The sequence below is a fragment of the Mchenga conophoros genome, linkage group LG11 (genome assembly GCF_057382185.1).
Source record: "Mchenga conophoros isolate Kocher_MC1m ecotype Shallow Benthic linkage group LG11, M_conophoros_male_GT1.1, whole genome shotgun sequence".
Taxonomy (NCBI): Eukaryota; Metazoa; Chordata; class Actinopteri; order Cichliformes; family Cichlidae; genus Mchenga; species Mchenga conophoros.
Window position 1 is genome coordinate 36,445,596 of NC_140536.1, and position 19,808 is coordinate 36,465,403.

At 41.6% G+C, this 19,808-nt stretch overlaps 1 protein-coding gene and 1 long non-coding RNA gene across 6 annotated transcripts in view; one reads left to right on the forward strand and one right to left on the reverse strand.

Annotated features, from left to right (window-relative positions):
* Window positions 1–19,808, reverse strand: part of gabbr1a (gamma-aminobutyric acid (GABA) B receptor, 1a) — a 128,280-nt gene that overhangs the window by 75,739 nt on the left and 32,733 nt on the right. For all 5 annotated transcript variants that reach the window (XM_085292710.1, XM_085292711.1, XM_085292713.1 and 2 more), the window contains one exon: window positions 5,966–6,126. In XM_085292710.1, coding sequence (XP_085148836.1) covers window positions 5,966–6,126 — 161 coding nt within the window. The remainder of the gene's footprint in view (window positions 1–5,965; window positions 6,127–19,808) is intronic.
* Window positions 6,105–19,808, forward strand: part of LOC146564919 (uncharacterized) — a 43,556-nt gene continuing 29,852 nt past the window's right edge. The window contains exon 1 of the long non-coding RNA XR_014894463.1: window positions 6,105–6,249. This is a non-coding gene — a long non-coding RNA (uncharacterized LOC146564919). The remainder of the gene's footprint in view (window positions 6,250–19,808) is intronic.

A 19,808-nucleotide genomic window follows, 5' to 3' on the forward strand; every position in this document is an offset into this window, starting at 1 on the left:
ATGTTAGCCTTTTCTGCAGCTATGGGGTATATATGGTATGATTCTTGGCTGGAAGCAGTGCTTAAACAATGGAAAAAACACAAACTTTGTCCAAAAACCTCTCATGTTTAACTGTTTTCCACTTTTTCTTTGGTCATTTTAGCCTTTTTTGGCCAGGGTGAAGGGAGTATCTGCCATCAAACAAGAAGACAGCCGCATGTAGCTATGATGATGTTTGCTAGTTCACCTTACATGCATTAATGTAATAACATGGTTAGCCTACTCAACGTAAATTACACACGAACAACATTAAGCTCCTCACGCAGAGAAGAACGGCTTCTGCTGCCATCATCATCCTCATCATTTCTGCTACACTGGCAGGGCTAGGGGCCAGGACTCTCCTCTTCGGGTTTTTGGACCATCATGGCACCGGATACCGGTACCCATCCCTATTGGACACTAGCTAATTTCTCCCTTAATTAGATTAACATGGGGGGATTTCTTTGTTGTTTAAATGTTTACTTAAGGCACGACGGCTTTGACCGACAGGTGCGTGGTGACGCAGGTAGCTGTAGCGACTAGCTGTGTGCTTTCTTTCTTTTTTCTCTTTTTTGCATGTTATTCAGCCTTAACTGTCAGATACTTCTCTTTGTGTCATGTACCAGTAGTGTCTCTATACATGCTAACCAAGTTTGCTACCATTTCCTGATAACTAAGCTTTCCACAGTGGCAACATATATCTTCTATACACAGTCTCTGTTCGTTTTGTGCTGTTTCCACATGTAATATTAACAGGTTTTAAAGGTAAGTGGCAGAAGTTGGATGTACTTGCAAGAAAAAAATCTGTTCCAGTTGTTGAATGTTTCAGTCATTCACCTTACAAACAAAGCCTTTGGTAACATAATCAGCAAGCACATGGCCTCCTTATAAAAAAACAGAGGCAAGCAGGGGTGTTGGCAGGTTTGCAATAAAGGCTGAGGAATCTCTGCTATTCTTGGAGGTCTGTCTGCTACAGCCCCCTGGGGTCGTCACCATTTCTACTTTCATTTCTGTTCCTCCTTGGCTCATGAGAGCAGCAGCAATGAAGGCCCCCAATGCCATTCATGGTCACATTCACATTCTCTGTCACACACCCAGATTAATGCTACTGTGTGTGTACATAAAACTACACACACACTCACATACCCCACAAAAGATAGGCACTTCAGCTGCTGTCCTTGGTGCTGAAATTCCTGCAGCCAATATCGGTGTCATGTTAACATGCCCATGTAGTCTCTCCAATCAGTCATACCCAGCTGGCGAGAAGCTTTGAAAGAAACTGAAGTTTCCCTGAGCTAGGAAGAATGAGAAAACACACTTGGTCGTCATAATATGCCATCTAATTACACTCCAGATTGAATAATATCAAAAGTGTGAATAGGGGATATGATCAGGCTTGGGGGACCGCCTGAATATTGAATCTCAAAGCATGCAGAGCTACATCTCCTTAGTTCCTCATAATTGCGTCTGGCACCACACTTCAGGCTCGTGTGCCAACGGACATGCACGAGGACCACTGAAGGATACGAGTTATGCCACAGCGGATGGAAAATTGTGTCACGGCTGCCAATTAAAATCAAAAACGGAAGTGAGGGAAGCACCTTGTTTCACCGCCATTTCTCTGCATCTCCACCGTCTCACTCATCACTGTTAATAATTGATCAAAGTTTGCAGTCTCGGCTTTGATATATCCATGGCAACAGCCTGTGTGGAGAGCGCGTGTCTGCGCGCGATCCTGTGTGTGCATGTGTGCGCACATCTCAGAAGGCTGTAAATAGTCTGATGCTGTCGCCAGAATAGCCAGAGAAACAAGCCGTTCTGCTACCACGGGGTATATTCATCCATTTAAAAGACAGGCTGGGATTAAGTGTAGAGCTTCATAAATATTTTATGATGTTGAACAAGTTGAGGACATCGTTCCATACTCCCCGCCCAAATTGTCACCTGTTTGCTAAGTCAAACGTCAGAGGTGGAACTACTCTGCTTTTTCTGATTTTCTGCCACATACGGGTGTACTGTTACACCGCTCGATGCTCACATTAAAGATGGACAAAGTTTTAAATAATGAGGTCAGTGAATGTGCAAGTAATCCCTGTGAGCCAAAAGCTCAGCCAGAGCCGATCTACAAGAGCCATTTCACTTCCTATTAATCCCATTGTACAGACTCTGGCTGCAGAATAGCCCTCAATGACCGGGAGTGCATAGAGCCAAACAGCTAAAATAATCATTTACACCTGCTCCTGGACAAAAATGTCCACATTTGAATTTAGTTTCTGCAGATCTACCATCGCTAAAGCGTCTGAACTGAAGTAAATCCACACTGTTGCAGATTTACCAGTAAAATGTTGTCGTTCTGCTTATAAACACTCGTTAGTCTGTAAAGGTTTTACAACAGGACGTCCTCTCTCAGTGCCATCTGATTCTAAATAACAACTACAGATAAGAAGCACCACAACAGACATTTCCATGTGTGTATAAGGAGCAGCTGGTTGTGCTGGCGGCTGAAGGTGACTGCTGCCAGAAGTCCTTTGCTTCATGCCTGAATCAAAATGGTGGATGCTATTAAGTGGACCTGTGCTGTGACATCCTTAGTATCCAGGAAAAGCATTTAACTGTAAAGCAAATATATAAATATGGAATTATATATATATATATGTTGTTGCACTATTATAAATCAGAAGAAAAAAGTTTACCCCGTGAAATTTACATTTTTGTTCCACATCTTCGTACAGCCCGACTCGTGCCAGACTACCTTACAATTGCCCGCTATGAGGCCGGGAGTGTAGACAGTGGGAGTTCTTGAGTATATTAGTCTCCCAGCTCACACTGCGATGTTGAATAACTGTAAGCTGGTGGTCTTTTGTCGACGTCTAGTTGTGGTTGAAAAACACTTTGAAAACAAAAGTCAGACCAAAGCTTTCTTATGAGCTAAACATACACATTGAATATGGCCTGGAGGTCTTTGTTAGACTTTGCTGCAAGAAAGAAAAGTATATTCCACAAAGGTTATTTCTCATTCTACTGAGCTAACTGGACTCCCATCACAGGGTGCATAGCACGGGCACAAGGAGCAGAGCTACAGCGTTTGTGATGTGCTACGTTTAGCACAATATAAATGAGAAAGAATGTAAATTCCTTCAAATTTCAGCCTATATTGTAAAAACAGGCCAATGCCTACAGTAGTAATACTACTTTTTCTATGTGGAGAAGCTGTCAGATGAATGTCTGTTTTACCACTGAGTAACCACATTTTAATTTCATTCTTTCATTCTCATAATCTGATAAACACTAAACCTGTAGTTTAGCTCGAAACAACATCAACACCCGTCTGTCTTACAGTTCAGATCAGATGACCAGGGACATGACATCGGGGTTTGAGCCATGTTTGCTGGGCTGCATCTCAAACACGGGCGTAGCTTCCAGCTCCGAAAGAAGCCAGTGAAGCTCTTTTCCTCTGTTTACCTATTATTCTGGTTTTATAGGTCTGTGGGGAAACGGCTCTCGTCGTCGTAAATTTCAGTCGCACGCTGTGACAAGTTGCTAGCCTATTAAACTGCAGTGTCTCTCACTTTCTTTCTCTCAGTCTGATCCACGGCTCATTCGTCGCGTCCAAACTCTGACAGCGACCTCAAAACACTCAGATTGAGGCTTCACAAAGAACTTTGCTAACCAATAACTGAGAACCAGGAGGCTATGTCCATCTTTCCTATACGGTCTGCTATTCAGAGTTGCATTGTCTTTTCTAATCTTTGTTTGTTAAGATGTCAAAGAAAGCAGATATCCAAAATATGACAACGTCAGACAGCTTTGACAGTATTCACCCACCTTTTGTTTTGCAGGAACAGCCAATCAGAAGGAAAAGGGGAGGTAGCTGTAAGGAAAGAGGAGCGAAAATGGGGCTGCACTAAGGTGAACGAGGATCACATCGTTAATAATGTTTGTTTCTTAATTGCAAAGCTACCCTGGTAGAACACACAAATAAAAATATGGACCTGAAGATATGCATAATAGGTCTCCCTTGATGCATTTCTTTTATTTAATCATTTAGAGATGCAATAAAAGTTTCTCATCATAATAAATTCCAGTTAAGAGTCTTTGATGCATAATTACACTCCGCAGCCTTCATCTCGAGATGCAAACAAAGAGCCATTTAAACCCTCGTCTTAATCTCGCCAAGTTGTGCTTCAAATGTGCCGATCTCTTCTCAGACCAAACAAGGATGTGGAATGGGTTCTCATAACTGCATGCAAATATCATAATTAATCTCCTTCTTTATAATTGGTTTTCAGACTGTCATCCTCATTACCATTCCAGCCAGGTGAAAAACGTTTGCAATCAAAAAGTAAAAACCTCATTCTGACCACACTGTACCCAGAGTAGGAGCAATAAATTCCCCCTCCCCCTCCCGCTAGGACTTAAAATCAAGGAATTAACCAGTATCATTCAGACAATGTTACACCAGCCTCTTTGAGCTTTTCCCTTCAAAAAGGATCTGCATCTATTTCGCGAGCCGGAGGCGCCAGCGACTCCTGAAGCACGAGGAGAGATGTTTTCCAATCCCTCTGAAATCTCTTCCTTGCTTTATTTTTATGTTTATGGCTGCTACATCTGCAGATGCCTGCTTCACTACACTTGTAATCGGAGGACACACGCACGTATTTAATCTGTTTCGAGTGCAAAGAACGAGGTGTATGTCTAACAAAATGCTCTGTGCCATCAGCTCTGCATACATCCAGCGTATGATTTTGCACACATATTTCCACAGAGCTGAATCCTTGTTTGTTTCTGTGGTGTGCTTCAAGAGTAACTGTGTTGCCATGCCAACTCTCGCTCTCTTTCTCTCTCACACACACACACACACACACACACACACACACACACACACACACACACACACACGCTCTCTTTCCCTGCTATTCTGTTTAACAGGATTCCAATGCAGAGCCTTGTACACCAATCAGAATAAAGCTCGTAGCAAATTTCTAACCAGTCCCTGTGCAGTTAACTGTTTGGTGCCCCAGCCAACTCTCCAGGCATCTGTCCTGCAGCATGATTGATAACAACCCTCAAGAGAAGAGACAGAGGATTGCTTTTTTTTATACAAATCTGTGTCTGCACTCATCCCACTGTTGAGAAAAACACTTCCTTTCAGTGAAAAACTTCAGGATATGCAGCAGTGAGAACCCAAAGACAAGGATTATTCACTCACAGAAATAACCCGGATTGTGATTAAGGTTGATTTGGGTGGCGTGGGTGGTTAAAAAGGGCAGTATCTGAACAAGCTGGAGGGGTGATTATTGGATTTATATTGGTCGATAATGCTGACATTTTAAAATACCACCATGATGAATGATTGATGAGCAACAAGCAGGAGGTGTGTTTGCTCATTTAGCAAAATGAATGTGGCACGGAGTGCAAAGACTCTGGGGGGTTAGCTGTCAGCGGGGTGACCCATAGATAAAAACATGAAAGAACCAAAGCACTTCCTTAGAAAAAGTGACATTTTCACCTGATACCTGATTTTTTGGTATTTGGCAAACATCAGTAAAGACGCTTCCATCACAAAGAGTATGATGTTCAAAAAATATGACCCCAAAATCTACAATACTCAAAGAAAACCTCTCCTTATGAGGTGAGCTATCATTAAAGCAGTTCCTAATGATCTTTAACTTTGGAGAAAACCAGCAATCCTAAAAAATAAAAAAGACAGCCAGTATAATTTCATAAATCTGCAATCAAAACTGGAAATAAAAGCCAGGATTTCTTTCTCTGTTTTTCATCAGAAAAGAATTGAACAAAACACTCACAGAACTGAGAAAATGACAAGAGCCCTCGTGATAATCTGAGAGGCAGATCATGACATCCCTCAGGGGCTGACACCACACACACACACACACACATCACTTTAAGTGCGCACCTCCTCTGACTCTCCTCCACATGCACTCACCATGCTGTCGTAGTGGATGAGCTCCAACTCGTAGTCGGGCAGGATGTCGCTCCTGTTGTTCACCAGGTCCAGGGCCATTTGAGCGGAGGGCATGCACGCCTGACCGCCCGGCCAGCCTCCGCTCATGGGGAACAGCGCTCCGATGTACAGCTTCTTCTTGCCTGCAGACGGCCGTGGCCAGAGGAGGAGAAGGATTATGAGAGATGCCCGGAGGAGCGCCGCGTGGCCTCGGGCTGGGCGGTTTGCCCGCGGAGGACTCGTGCACATTACCAGCATGGTTCAAGGTGAGCTGAACCGGAGCAGCTTGACCCCGGTGCTGCAGCTGTAAGGTCGGGCTGTTCTGAACAATCCCACAGCTAAACGTACACTGAACTCAACACGTGTCCGGCCGCCCTGGAGTGTGTTTGGACTTTATGTTGCGCTTTGCAGATACTGTGGCGGACACCTATTTACTTTAAACTGCAAGTGTTTAGCAGATCGAGTAAATAATTAATCGGCGTGTGTTTGTGCATAATGCTTGATTAATTATGCATTGCATGCTGGATATTTTCGGGACAGAGTCGTTTACTTTGCAGAGCTCGCGGCGATCATGTGAGAACGCGGTCAACTTTCTATCTCCGCGCACATCGACACAATTGTCCAAACTAAACTAACGCGTGCTTCCGGCCTGCGATCGATCAAGATTATTGGACAGCGCGTCCCTGAGCTACTTACGACTTTTACGCAATCGGGACGCACGAACGAGACGCCGAGTCCGCGCAGAAGACGTCAAGCGGGTCGGACGGGTGCGTGTTTGGAGACGAAGCGGCGGAAACGGAGGGCTGCATCTACGATCCGTGGACGCAGTCGTGTCCCGACGGATGAAACGAGTTACCGCGGAAAAGCAGCCGCGCTAGCGCTCTGCGACTGAGCCACTGCAGCACCGGCTGGCTGAGTGTGAGGAGAGAGCGAGGAGGGGAGAGAGAGCGAGCCTGCACGAGCTCTGAGAGTGAGTGAGAGAGAGAGAGCGAGAGAGAGAGAGGCTAAACCTCAAAGATTTTGACATTTGCACGGTGACTTTAACTTCAGCACTGCTTCCACTGCACACACGCGCATTCTTTGGCTTTGCATTTCTTGCATATGTGCGCCCATAATCAATATCTGATCAACGCATCGGCACAAATGGCCAAAAACAAGCTTTGGTATTTAACAGGTAGCCTACAGGAGGTCCGGGCAGGCAATATATGATCAATATAACGAGCTAACTCGTGTCAGCGTGAGCCGCTTCAGTTTTTCACACAATAAAAACAGAACAAACTTGTTGGGTTAGTTTTCAGTGAGTGGCTCTGCTGAACGTGGTCACATGTCCGCACAGTTTGATCCCACTCACAGTGGCATTCAATTATATTTCAGCCGCTTTTCTCAACTGCGCTGAGTTCTTGTAGAGTCATAAATGTCAAGGTTACATATAATTAACGTTCCAGTGTTTAGATTTAATGATGCACTGAGCGAAGCCTTATTCAATAATCTGCCTGTTATTTTTTTTCCAATTAATTGATTTTTTTATTAGTCTATAAAAATGTCAATAAAAGATTCCCAGCACAGTTCTGAGAATGCCAAGGTGACACCATCTTATCAGTCCAAAGGTTTCCAGTTTACCCTCACACAATATTAAAAAAAGAAAACTTCTAGTCACAAGCTCGATCATTTTCAGTTTTTACTTCAAAAACGATTTTAAAATATATGTTAAAAAGAATGTTAACAGTAAATTATGTATGGGTAAATAGTGCGGTCTCTACAATCAAAGTTTGGTTGGGTAATGTCACAATAACGTCCACCATGGATCCCGTACTCGACCCTTCAGAGTGCACAACACTAACAACAACATAAGACCAAAGCCTCACTGCAGCAGGATACAAAGCACTGGAAATATATTATTTACACATTCTAAAAGCATTACATCTTATAGGATAATATGACAACACAATAGTGTGACTTTGGTATGACATCATAGTTAGACTACTAATATATACTGTTGTTCTATAAAGTCTCTGGATATTCTGACCATAGAGCTGTTTCCACAGTGTCAGCAGCTGGTAGTGTTGCAGCTTTCTAAATCATAACCAAATGCAACGTGACTGCAGGGTTAACTGACTGATTTGTAGTTGAGTTCAAAGGGACGACAAGGACATCTACACAACACATCGCAAGTTTGTTAAAACTCATTAGAGGCTATGCTCTCTCTCTCTATTGTTCTTTTCCTGACACTGGTCATTTCCAAAGTCTGAGCCACAGCTGTAGATGTTGAATGAAATGTAGGTGAGCCATTAGAAATCATTTACAGCAATAACAAGATAGTAATAATGGTTTAAATCTGCCAGCTAAACAGTTACATTTAAAACAGGATATCTCATAATCGAGTTAAAGAATTGAATGGAGCTGCAGTTACAGCATCAGGCAGCAGAGGTGGAGCTGTTTCAGAGATTCAGCCTGGACAAGCAAATGAATTTCAGTGTGTTTATATGTGTGACCGTACAGTCGTCCAGCCTGTGACGGCGTGTGGGGATATGGTGTCGTTGCCAGAGAGACGAGATGGTTTGCAGAGTTTAGACTTAAGAATATCCTCATCAGTGGTAATTCCAGGACAATTTCAAGGATTTTCAAGGGAGATCACAATGAAAAGACAACAGAGAAAACACTTCATCTTAGATTTGTCATGATCAGAGTTGTGATTAAAAGCTTGGGTGGAAGATTTTCAGATTTCAAAATGGGTCACGGTAGTCTTAAGTTAGAGAATAGCTGCGCTGCGCTGTCGGGCAAAACCAAGCATTTCTTCAATTAAACAACACATTTGGGTTTATGTCCACACATCTATCCATTCTCTTCCACTTATCCTTAACAGGGTGGGGGTGGCGTCTGGCTTTATGTGATTAACAACAGTGTCTCAGAGGCAGCACCAAGATAAGCTGCCACCATTTGTCTCAATGACCACTTTGCATCTATTTGTCAGTATCTTAACCAGCTTCATGAGTTTGTCATTTCGAATGTGTACCACTTCACAGCTGAACCTTTTCAAAGGTTAACAGGTGGAACTTTTTCCTCCTGAATGATTGAATATTGTGCTGATGTAGTGTTTGCATGGAAAAAACAGTCCTGGTCCCTTAATGAGATACAGCAGTCCATCATTAGCCTATTTTAAGAAATGAAGGTCAATTATTTGGAAAACATTAAGGACTGAAGGTTTTTTCAAGTTCAGTCACAAAAATCATCAAACACTGTGATGAAACTGGCTCTCCTGAGGATAACCGCAGGAAACGAAGCCACAGAGTTCCCTCTGCTGCACAGCAGACCTCAGAAATCAACAGCTAACAGCAGCTTAGATTAGAGTGAAACATGAGCTTTTCCCCGAGTTCAAGCAGCGGGTGTTTCTGAACATCAGCCTCGACTGTGGAACTGGCCCAAAGAAATCAAGAGGAAGAAGGGAAGTGCTGGAACTAAGAAAGACACAAGAGACCGGAAGGAACTTGGAGTTTTGATCTGAACTCGATCTGATTCTGACAATTTTGGTCGTCGCTGTATTTGAGAGGTTCAGAGAAGGTGGATGGTTTCTGCACTGAGAAGGAGCCGTGATGGAGGGCAATGCTGGAGGCGTTGTTTTGAGGTCAGAATTCGAGGTAGCAATGGACAGTAGCACCAGTGTTATTTTTTTTTAACAGTAAAATGTAATTTAAGCGACACTGAGTTGTATGCTGTTGGCATTTTGGAGGACTGCAAGTTAATCTCCATTACAGAAAAGTAGAGCCCAAACAATTTATCAGCAGGCTGATATTATTGGCCAATATTAGCTATGCGCCAATCTATGAGTATCTGTATTTATAACAGCCGATAAACAAAAACTGAAAAGGAAAGAAGAGATGAGAGAAACACCTTTTGAGTATTGACATTGCATTGTTTGCCCAGAGGGAACTCTGCAGCGTCCTTGTGGCAGCCGCGTGTGTGGAATGCCACAAAGGCAACAACCGATCTGAGCAGCGTCCGGCAGCCGCTACGCAAGTAAATGCAAAACTACACGTAACAAATGTTGGAAATTCTTTGTGATTTGTGTATTAGAAAGAAAAAAATGGACTGATATATCAGAATATCGGATTTTTAAATCACAGATCTGGGATAATTCAGTTTAATGCAACAAACCTCTTCATGAAGATCATATTCTTTCATTTTTGTAGCTGCACTTCTATATAAAATACCAAAACAGGTAAAACGCCCGTTTCAGGTGAAGGCTTGCTTCTTTTTGTTATCTTTAATAAGCATATTTTTGTGGGTTCAGGCTGATTGTCTGACAAAACCAGACATGTCATGGCTTCAGGAAAGCTGCTCACCTCTTCTGACATTTTACAGACCAGAAGATTAAGAGGAAAAATAAGCAGTAGATTATATAGAGAGAGACTGAAAAAATCATTATGCGAGGTATAAGCAGGACATTCTTCAGGCCTTTCCTCTGAATTACAGTCTTTCGAAAGCTGTTGAATAAGCTGAAAAATGTTATAATTTCACCCTAAGAAAACCTATGCCTCGATGCTGTTTGACCTGCAAATCGATCACTCCACGCTTGCCAGACGAGCACACAAGTAACGTGTAACTGATCTGTAACCACCTCTGCCAGCTCTGCCTTCTCTTCCACAATCAAGTCTAAAAATGCTACCGAAGCCGCTTTAAGAAATCAGCGCTAAACGTGGCGAGCAGCATCAACCACGCCTGATCTTATTTGCCTTCATCTCGATCTGAGAAGCGTGGTGACGGCGATGTAGCTGGTGTTGATGAGAGGGAGGCTGGACGCTCGGCACACCTGCTGTTTGAACCCTCTGTTCACATTCAGCACAGTCTGTCGGTATCTCTGACACACAGAGACACGCACACTCGCACCTTTTGGATGATAAACACACACGTAGAATCAGGCCTCAGCTGGCTTTTACTTGTGTCTCTCTTTCAGATGAATGTTTGATGTTTTGGGAGATCATTCGATGTCTTTGAATCATTTGAGGAATGATAGAGCTAAAACTTAACAGCTTATTATCTAAACTGAAATCTCAGAAAATCGTGGCGGCGGTGGCGACACTTTTAGCCGATTTCAAGCATTATTGGATTACTGACTTCACTCTTATTCCATTTTATGGTCTTGTTTTTGCCTTTCTTGTGTAAGTGCTCTAATTGCAATGTAATGTTAGCGTTAGCTTTTGAAAATGACTCATTGCAATGATTGAGAAGAAGACCATTATTTCTCCGGGCCAAATTAAAATCTCTCTGTAGTTGGGCGATGGAATATGACTATTATATAACCCTGGTTCATTACCCAAATCTCATTATCTGGATATCTCCGTGTAGCAGAGAGCTATTCAGATCCAGCTGCTAACAAGCCCTCACAGGCTGACATGAGTGCAGTGATCATCTACTGGCATTTGCCTTCCACCTCCTCTTCCTCGCTGCCACCCGTGACCCATCCAACACACCATCAATTATTCAGCTGTGAACTTTATATGCTGTTTCCCTCCATAAGCCTGCAGCCAACACAGGCAAGATGCGACAGCATCGGACGGTGCACTGTTAACAACCCCCATGGTGGCAAATGCCACATTGGGAGAAGACATTAGCTGAGGCACAGCCTGAAAAAGCTGCATTGGAGAAATGAGTGCTGTAACATGTTGCTGAGCTGCTTTAATGAGGCACCTTGTACTGTAAATGTGTGTGTCTGCAGTTTGCACAATGGGTATCCTTCAGAATAATGGCCTGTTTTCCTCCTGGTAGACGTGTTAGTGGAAAAATACTGTTTCCTTTTTAACAATAGACAGATTACATTCGCCTCCACCTGCGGAGCACGTGTTACGCTGGCAGAAATCCAAATTGATGTGCTGAAAAATCGATATCGGGGAAAATAGGATTCCCAAGATCTGTTTCAGATATACGGTACGGTTTTTTCAACGCGCAACTTTTTCCTTTTGTGGTGGAAGTGCCGGCCAGGATTATTTGAAAGAGCGTGATTTATGGAAGCATGAATGTTGGCCAGTATGCTAGAAAAATGTAGTTCATCAGGCAGTAAAAAGGACTAACTTAGATACAGTGTCATCATTACATAATTTGTCCTGCAGCAGCTCTCTCCACTCTGCAGCATCTCACTTATTAGAGAAATCTATCTTGCCTGAGTATCGGGGCGGAGTGGATTCTGTTAAGAATAATAAATCCACTGCTTAACTATAAAACGATTCCACTGGGACATAACTTCTGTGTATTTTTTATAAGTATACCAGTAAGAAAACATCTAGAATATCTTCTGCTTCACTGTCAGAAGGTTTCCTCTGCCAAAATATTGCTACTCGTGTGCTTTGGAAATCCATTACTGCCATGCGCAGGTCTCAAACTCACATTTGCATGAGGTGAGGAGCGTGACACTTGAGGTAAATTATTTTTTTTAAATGTGCGGCTCAACTTTTTGGGGCAACCCTAAACTCGCAGCAGCTGCAGTGACATCCACAAATCTCAGGCTGGGAGTGAAAATGCTTCTTTTTTGCATTAGTTTTGAATTTACTAGAAAATATTTCAATATATATGAGAAGCTTAATGTTCAGTCTAAGCTTGTTGAAGCCTGATAACTCACATTATCCCAGCATGATTTGATAATCATTTAATCAGCGACTCCCACCTGACCCCTCACCATCGCATGATTTCTTTTAAACAGTAACTTTAGTATATTTAATGAAGTCATGCAAAATTATACAAATAGGCCATAAATATTTTTCCTCAAAGTGCAGACGGGTGGGATGAAGTTTTCCGTTTGATTATTGACATTATTTTTTTCCCAAGCGTTTTTGAGCCCACATGACATTTTCAAGGTGGAAAAATCCATTTCAGCTCCAAGCAACCAAATCTATTTTACAGCCAACCTGAATTTTGTTCAGCGTGAATTTTTCACTAAGCAACTTTGAGAATCAATATACATCGAGGGAGAGCTATAGGGGATGTGTTATAGCTTTAATAACAAAAATGCTCCAGTGTAATATTGCAGATGTTGATCTGTTTTCTGATTATTGAAAGTTTAAAAAGTGCATTTTGGGTAAAAGTATAGGTGGCTGATCAAAGCATGTTCTAGCATATGTGTGACAGTTCATCAACTGTATCCAGATCATTTCATCATATATAATAATCCAATTTTAAAACTCATGAAAGTAGCTTATGGCTGTGTAATGGAGCAGCGACATTCATACTCATATCACCTTGATTAAACTACTTTTGCTCTTTTTGCAATTTGTTTCTTTAAACGTGTCATTTAAATGGATGTTTTTCATCTCTGAAGATTTCCTGTGGCTGTCTTCTGTACTTGTGCAGTTATGTGGGATCAAAAACTGACCTGTAACTCAGAAAACATTAATGAGGTGTGAAGGTACATTTTTCTTCATGACTAAATTTATTCTACCAAAAGAAAAAGAGCTGACTGCAAAAGGGTCAAACGGGAACTTCTATTTGATTTGGTGTTACCTCCAACGGAAGAAGACGGAAAAAGAAGAAGGACGATTTTACACGAGGCTGTAAATATTCGCCTCATATTATGACAGGCTAAGTGAGCGAGGTTTCTGGGCAGTTATGTTTATTCCTGTGTGAATCAATAGGTATCAGGCTGCAAATATGTGTCATCATGTTTGTTCCGATAAAAAGTCTTAAAAAGTTTTCCGACGCGCATGAAAAGAAAGTTTTTGTTTCTACTGTGCAAAGTTGTGACATTACAGCTTCACTAATGAGTGGATCCAGAGTGCAATCACAATCAACAATCAAGGCCCTGAACAAATGCCACGCTCATTTACATCATGGCTAAAGTGAGCAAAATAATAGGCAGCACACTGAACTTCTCTTAACTACAATAATGAACTGACAGCAGTGGCTGCCAACACATACCTGAAACCTCTGTGTGAATGCGTCAGTGCAACAACATGATCAGATCATATGTTTCACAGCTCCACTGTTGATTGGCTCTTTGAAGGCAGGGTGAGATTAACACCATCTTTACAGCCTCAGAGTTCACTCATTTCTATTCATAATTCTTTGAGTGTCATGTCTGTGTCTCTCTCTTATTATCTCTCTGGTTGGGAATTCTTGACTCATAAACTTTCAGCGGGGTTGACGTAATACGAATGTGGAGGAAAGTCTGCGGCAGTCTTTGTTTCCCTAAAGTTTTGAGCTGTGATTGGGCCAATTATCCTGCTGCAGCACAAATCCTTCCCCACAAAAATGCAAACCAGAGGGTGGAGCACATCTCTGCAGAGTAGAGAGCTGCTTCTCCTCAGCCAGGGTGGAGTCAGTTCACTGCAGGTGTCCAGCTACAAACTTTTCTCTTTCTGGCATCATTCGTTCTCTCCTTACATTCAGCCTCAAGTTACTGCCACTGATCTTTACCAGGGTTCATCTGTAAACTGGACTTTCTGTCCTCGTTTCTCCTCCTGGGAAATGGTTTCGAGACGCTCCTCATCCTCTGAGACCACAGCTAGACAGCTTTCTTTTGACTTTGGCTGATTCAGCTCTTGTGTTCTTTATTTAGTAAATTCTATATCTGTGATAAACCTACTTTGCTGTCTCTCAGTGAACAAGGCTTGATGAATTGATCCGCTGAAGGCTTTAGAGTTTCATGCACTGGCCCCTGATTTGGCTCAGAGAATACCTCTGTTTGCTCAGAATAACAGTCCAACTTCTCTGTTACTTTGCTCTCATGCCATCCTTCCCATGGATCACATGCTGTAAAAAGTTCACATAGGTATCACAAAGCACCAAATCCCACAGTGAACTTGTGTTACCAATTTTGTGGAGCTCACATAAACCATCCTTCAGCCCACTTTGTTTGCTTTAATTACAATAAACTGAAGCCCATTTGCACCATCCTGCTACAAAAGCACTCTTTTTATACACTGAACATCGTTTCCAACAAATTACACTTTTTTACTTGTTTTTGTGCAGCAATAATTACAAGTTTACATAAAATAATCAGCAAAAATCAAAAGACACACACATCCAAAAGAAAAAAAAGGTGAAGGCTGATTTTTTTTGTCTGTATAAAATGACAACCCTTCACCAGGTAATCTTGTTGATGGTTAAAGACAAATGCGAGGCTCGAAGGGAGAGGGTAATTTTCCTTTTTCCATTTGTAAAGATTTATGTCTTCAGTCGGAGCAAATTTGCTTGAAGCCAAGTGCTAACACAACAGCGTTGAAAAGTCAGGAATGATCAGGGGCTGAAGCATATTGTTGGTTTTCAAAAGATAAATAGAAATAAGCCAGCCATCATGATGTCGTAGCCTCTTAGCTCTTTTAAAATCTGATGATATTAAAAAAGACTCCGGGGATTATTATGCCCCTGTTTTTGCTGCCTTTCTTCTAGGGGCGCATATGGTTGTTAAACTGTTGTCAGAGAAACAGTAACAGACACTAGATGCAGTCCTGTTGCATCTACACACAGAAACACACACAAGGTTGAGCAGACTCAGACAGGAGCAGGGTATTAACCTTTCTCCCGCTGAGGAGGCAGTAAGTGGGCGGTGATGGCACATGGAGTGGAGACAGAGCAGAGCTAGAAGGAGGTCAGTGTTGAGACAGTGGATGGAAATTTCTATTTGAGGAAACAGTCTTCTCTGTTGCTTAGTTAATTATGTGTTTGTTAAGTCTGTGACATTTGCAAAGTTTTTCACCGGCAACTTATTCTTCCACCTATCATTGCCTGCATAAAGCTAAGAGTTCAGTGTTGTATATCCTGTTTGTGTGGGACTATGAAGAGGGTGTGTACGTGCAGCCTTATGGGTCTCTGTCACAGACTCTAAAAGAATCTATGGCAGTGATTCCCAATTAGAGGTATAAGTACCCCGGGGGATTACGCAGACAGATTGTCTTAACGAATATATAAAAAATAAAAATATATTTTAAAGTTTAATTGAAGAATTAAGTGGACCTGAACAGGTTTGTGCAGAAAATTGTTAAGAAGCTCACCAAAGTTGAAGGTATTAGAGAAAAGTAAGGATGTTTCATAACAGTGTGCATAACATTGTTAGCAAAAAGCCTGAATGAACAAATACAGTCGTTCATGAATAAACATATTAGCTAGCTGGCTAAAATTATTAAGTGAGTTGGTATTGCTGCTTCTTTTAAGTGTTAAAACTAAAAGTGTAAAGGTCTGGAATTATTAACTGAGGGTCAAATTTTAAATTGTAAACTAAAAGAATCAATGCACATGTATCAGTCTCTCACATCATGGTGGTCCTTTATGTGCAGCCAACCACAGCATTTTAACTGGGTGGAGGGAGCACTCCCATTGGTTTTAATGGGAAGCCTTTTTTCCAATTATAGTGTTATGAGCTGTAAGATTCTAACATGCTAACTGAAGCCTGTAGAGTCGGACATGCAGCTCGCTCTCTCCATTCCTGGGAAGACTGTGGCATTGTGTTAACACACACTTGAATGCTACAGACCAACAAACTGACAAAACTACCTACTTAGGCTACTTTAGCTCTTAATTCCTTCAGAAGCACTAATGGTGTTCTTTAGCTAAACGTACAAATTAAAGTTATAACTTGTTTGCTAAAGTTATGGACGAAGACATGAAATTGTTTAGGATGAAAACAGCCTAATACATAAACTAAGAGTTAACAGTTGAAATGTATTTATTAAAAAGAGTGATTGAAAGTTAAAATAGAAAGAAAAGTGTAAACGTTAGTTAGCAGTAATGGAAACAAATGTAGCATAATGAAAAAGTGTCCACCAGAAACGTAATTAGCAAACCTGTAGTTAAAGATAACTAGTTTGCTTATCATAACTGTTAAACTTTTAGTTATATAAGGTCCTTTTAAAATGACCCTTTCCAAATTTTAACGCTCACCACCAATATTCATCCGTGGATGTGTTAAAAAAAATTTAATCTTTTTCTTTTGAATTTTCTACTTAAGCAACATATTTCCTCAGGAAGCATCGACTTGTCTCATTATTAGCATTAAAAAACTGCTGTACAAAAGCACTGAGCCACCCTTCATTTCTGGCAGAATAGGAACTGTGTGCAGTGATTTATTGAATCCTAAATCTAAGTGTGCTAACATAAATGAAAAAGCAAAAAAAAAAGCTTTCTTTCTTTCTTCTCCACAGCCTGAGCTCTGTGAGGCAGCATTCTTGTCATTTCTTTATGTAGTCTTCAGGAAAAGTTCTCCAGGCTTCTTGAAGGACGCTCAAAGCTCTTCTTTGGATGTTTCTGCCTTTTGTTCTGTTCAGGCCACTTCGCTGCTTTCATCGTTTCATCACTTTTGAAAAGATCTCCAACACCGTGGCTGAAATGCAGCCCCGAGCCATGACAGAACCTCCCTCATAGACACTCGCTGGTGCGCCTCTCTCCTGACGTCCTCCTTACACACTGATCACGACTTGAACCAAAAATTTCAAACTGGGATTCATCAGACTCCAGCAGACCAGTTGCCACTGATGTTCAGTCTTTTCTCCCAGTTTCTCATCCTTAAGGCTTCTTGAACGCCTGAGAGCGTTTGTGATGAGGCTTCAGTGAACAGCACGTGGATCACCCGAAGGTCCCGATGCATCTCTCAGGTCCTGTGTCAGATCTTTGATGGATTTTTCCTGTTTCTTAAAGACACGACTTTCAGATATTGTTCATTCACTGTCAATGTTTTGTTTTTTAGACCTGCCACTTCTGCTTTAGTCCTCCACTCGTCCAGTTTCCCTCAATTTTTTAACAACACACTACACATTATACTGTGACATGCCAAGTCTTCAGCTGATAGTTCTTCTGGAATCACCTTGTTGGTGCAAAGATACAATTTTATGTCTGTCGAACTGTGTTACCGTTGGTATTTTTCATAGATTCAACAAAAATGGGAACAAATGTGTTTTTGTCGTAGGCTGCAGGTAGCAAAGTGCCTAAAGATACAATTTAAAATGTGTTCTTTGCTAAAATTTTCTTTTATGTTCACACCACCGGTTTATCCTTCGAGTTAGGTACCTTTCTCTGCTTGGATGCTGCTCACGAGCACCTAAAAGGAACAAAGACTGGCTCTTTGGATGTCATATGTCAAGAAATGAGGGGTGGCTTTAAACTTTTGCACAGCATTGTACCTGTACAGAAATGAACCACTGACAGTTTATGGAGAGGAGGTGTTGATGGAGGAGTCCATCTGACAGGTGTTTGGGAGAACACCAGACAAAAAAGGTTGAACAACCAGTCTGAAAGCGTGGCCAGTTCCTAATGTGGTGACATAACTGTGCAAGAGGACGAACCATCCTGCAACAGTTACTAATGTATTCATGATTCTTGCCAGGGGTCAGATCAAGTGGCTCTTCTTGTAGATGCGTCGACCCTTTATTCTACCAGGGAAGGCTGACTAAGCACATTAGTTTATTTTCAGAGAACGACCTGCTGTAAACTTGCACAGTTTAAACTCGGTGTTTAAGTAACGCTGTGTGTAGCAGCGGGTCGGCGTGAGCAGAACATCCCTCTAATATTGTATCCCTGTAATATCCTGTCCATTTTCAAAAAGTGAATCTTCAGAGAGGGCATAGAAAAAGTGATTAGCAACAAACTAATAAGAATATAATTTCCATTAAAACTTTGGAATTACAATTAAGCAAAGACACAGGGGGGTTCGTTTAGATGAGAGAAAATACTTCCTCACTAATGAGCAAATGAAACCGTCCTCAAAGTCATAAATGAAGGATTTACTCAGAACCTTTCTTCGTGTAATTGGCTCGTTGGAAACTGGAGCAGAGCCCGTGAGCTCTGCAATGTGTGCATTTTCTGATATAAGATATGAAAACTATCTTCCTCAACTTATGTTTACAGCTTCAACTATGATCTTGTTTATCACAGCAGTAAAAAAAAAAAATATTGAGTTGGACAAGCTGTTCAAAGCTGTTCATGCCCTCAAGTCAGATCTTCCAGCTGGTGTGGGGATTTAAACCTTCAGTTAGAACAAGCGCCTGTTGGTGCTTCAGGCCACTGCTGCCCCACATGGAGACACGCCCGAGTGTGGGGGGTTTCTCAAAGATCTCTTCTGCCCTCTTCTGGTGAAGAAGTCACACCGCAGCCTGGTGTCAAACTTAGAGGACTGACGGGAGATCAAAGATGGAAGTCTGTTTATGAAATATATTATGATTTGAGGTCTACTCTTTGAAACACTGCATATTTGTGATGATTTGACATGTATTTAAAAAGTTGATTTTATCTGATGTAAACTGATTTTTGCCAACGTTCCAAAGAGGCTCTGTGTTTCAGTGTCCACTTTTATGTCGCTAAACATCTGCACAACTTTACATCTATTCTGTTTGTGCTCATCTTACAGAAGGATTAGAAGGAAAAGATTATTCTATTGAGAATTTTATTTTTAAAGACAATGGAGGATATTTAGGTTCAGGCTAGCAGACACTATGTCACACTGGAAGGATGCACTGCAAACACAAAGGAAGGTGATAAAGTGTGTAGATATAGTTAGATGTTGGGGTAGGCTAAATATGAGAATGGAAGAATGAATCTGTTTGTGTACTAAATGGACTGTATGATGTGTCGGTTTTTAATTTTTTTAGCACTCAAAGCACTTTTTAAACTGCTGCATCCACAGACACACGCATGCACACCCAGATGGATGCATCAGAGGGTATTTGGGATTCGGTGCCCTGCCCAAGGACACTTCAGCATATGGCTGCAGGAGTCTGAGATCAATAGGATCAAAGTGCAGAGGTTTATACAGGAGATGTGACTGAAATGAACAGTATTGTTAAAAAAAGTAATTTCAGAGTTCAGCTTCTTCACGGCCATGTTGAGTTTTCAAATGCTTAATGGGCTTCAT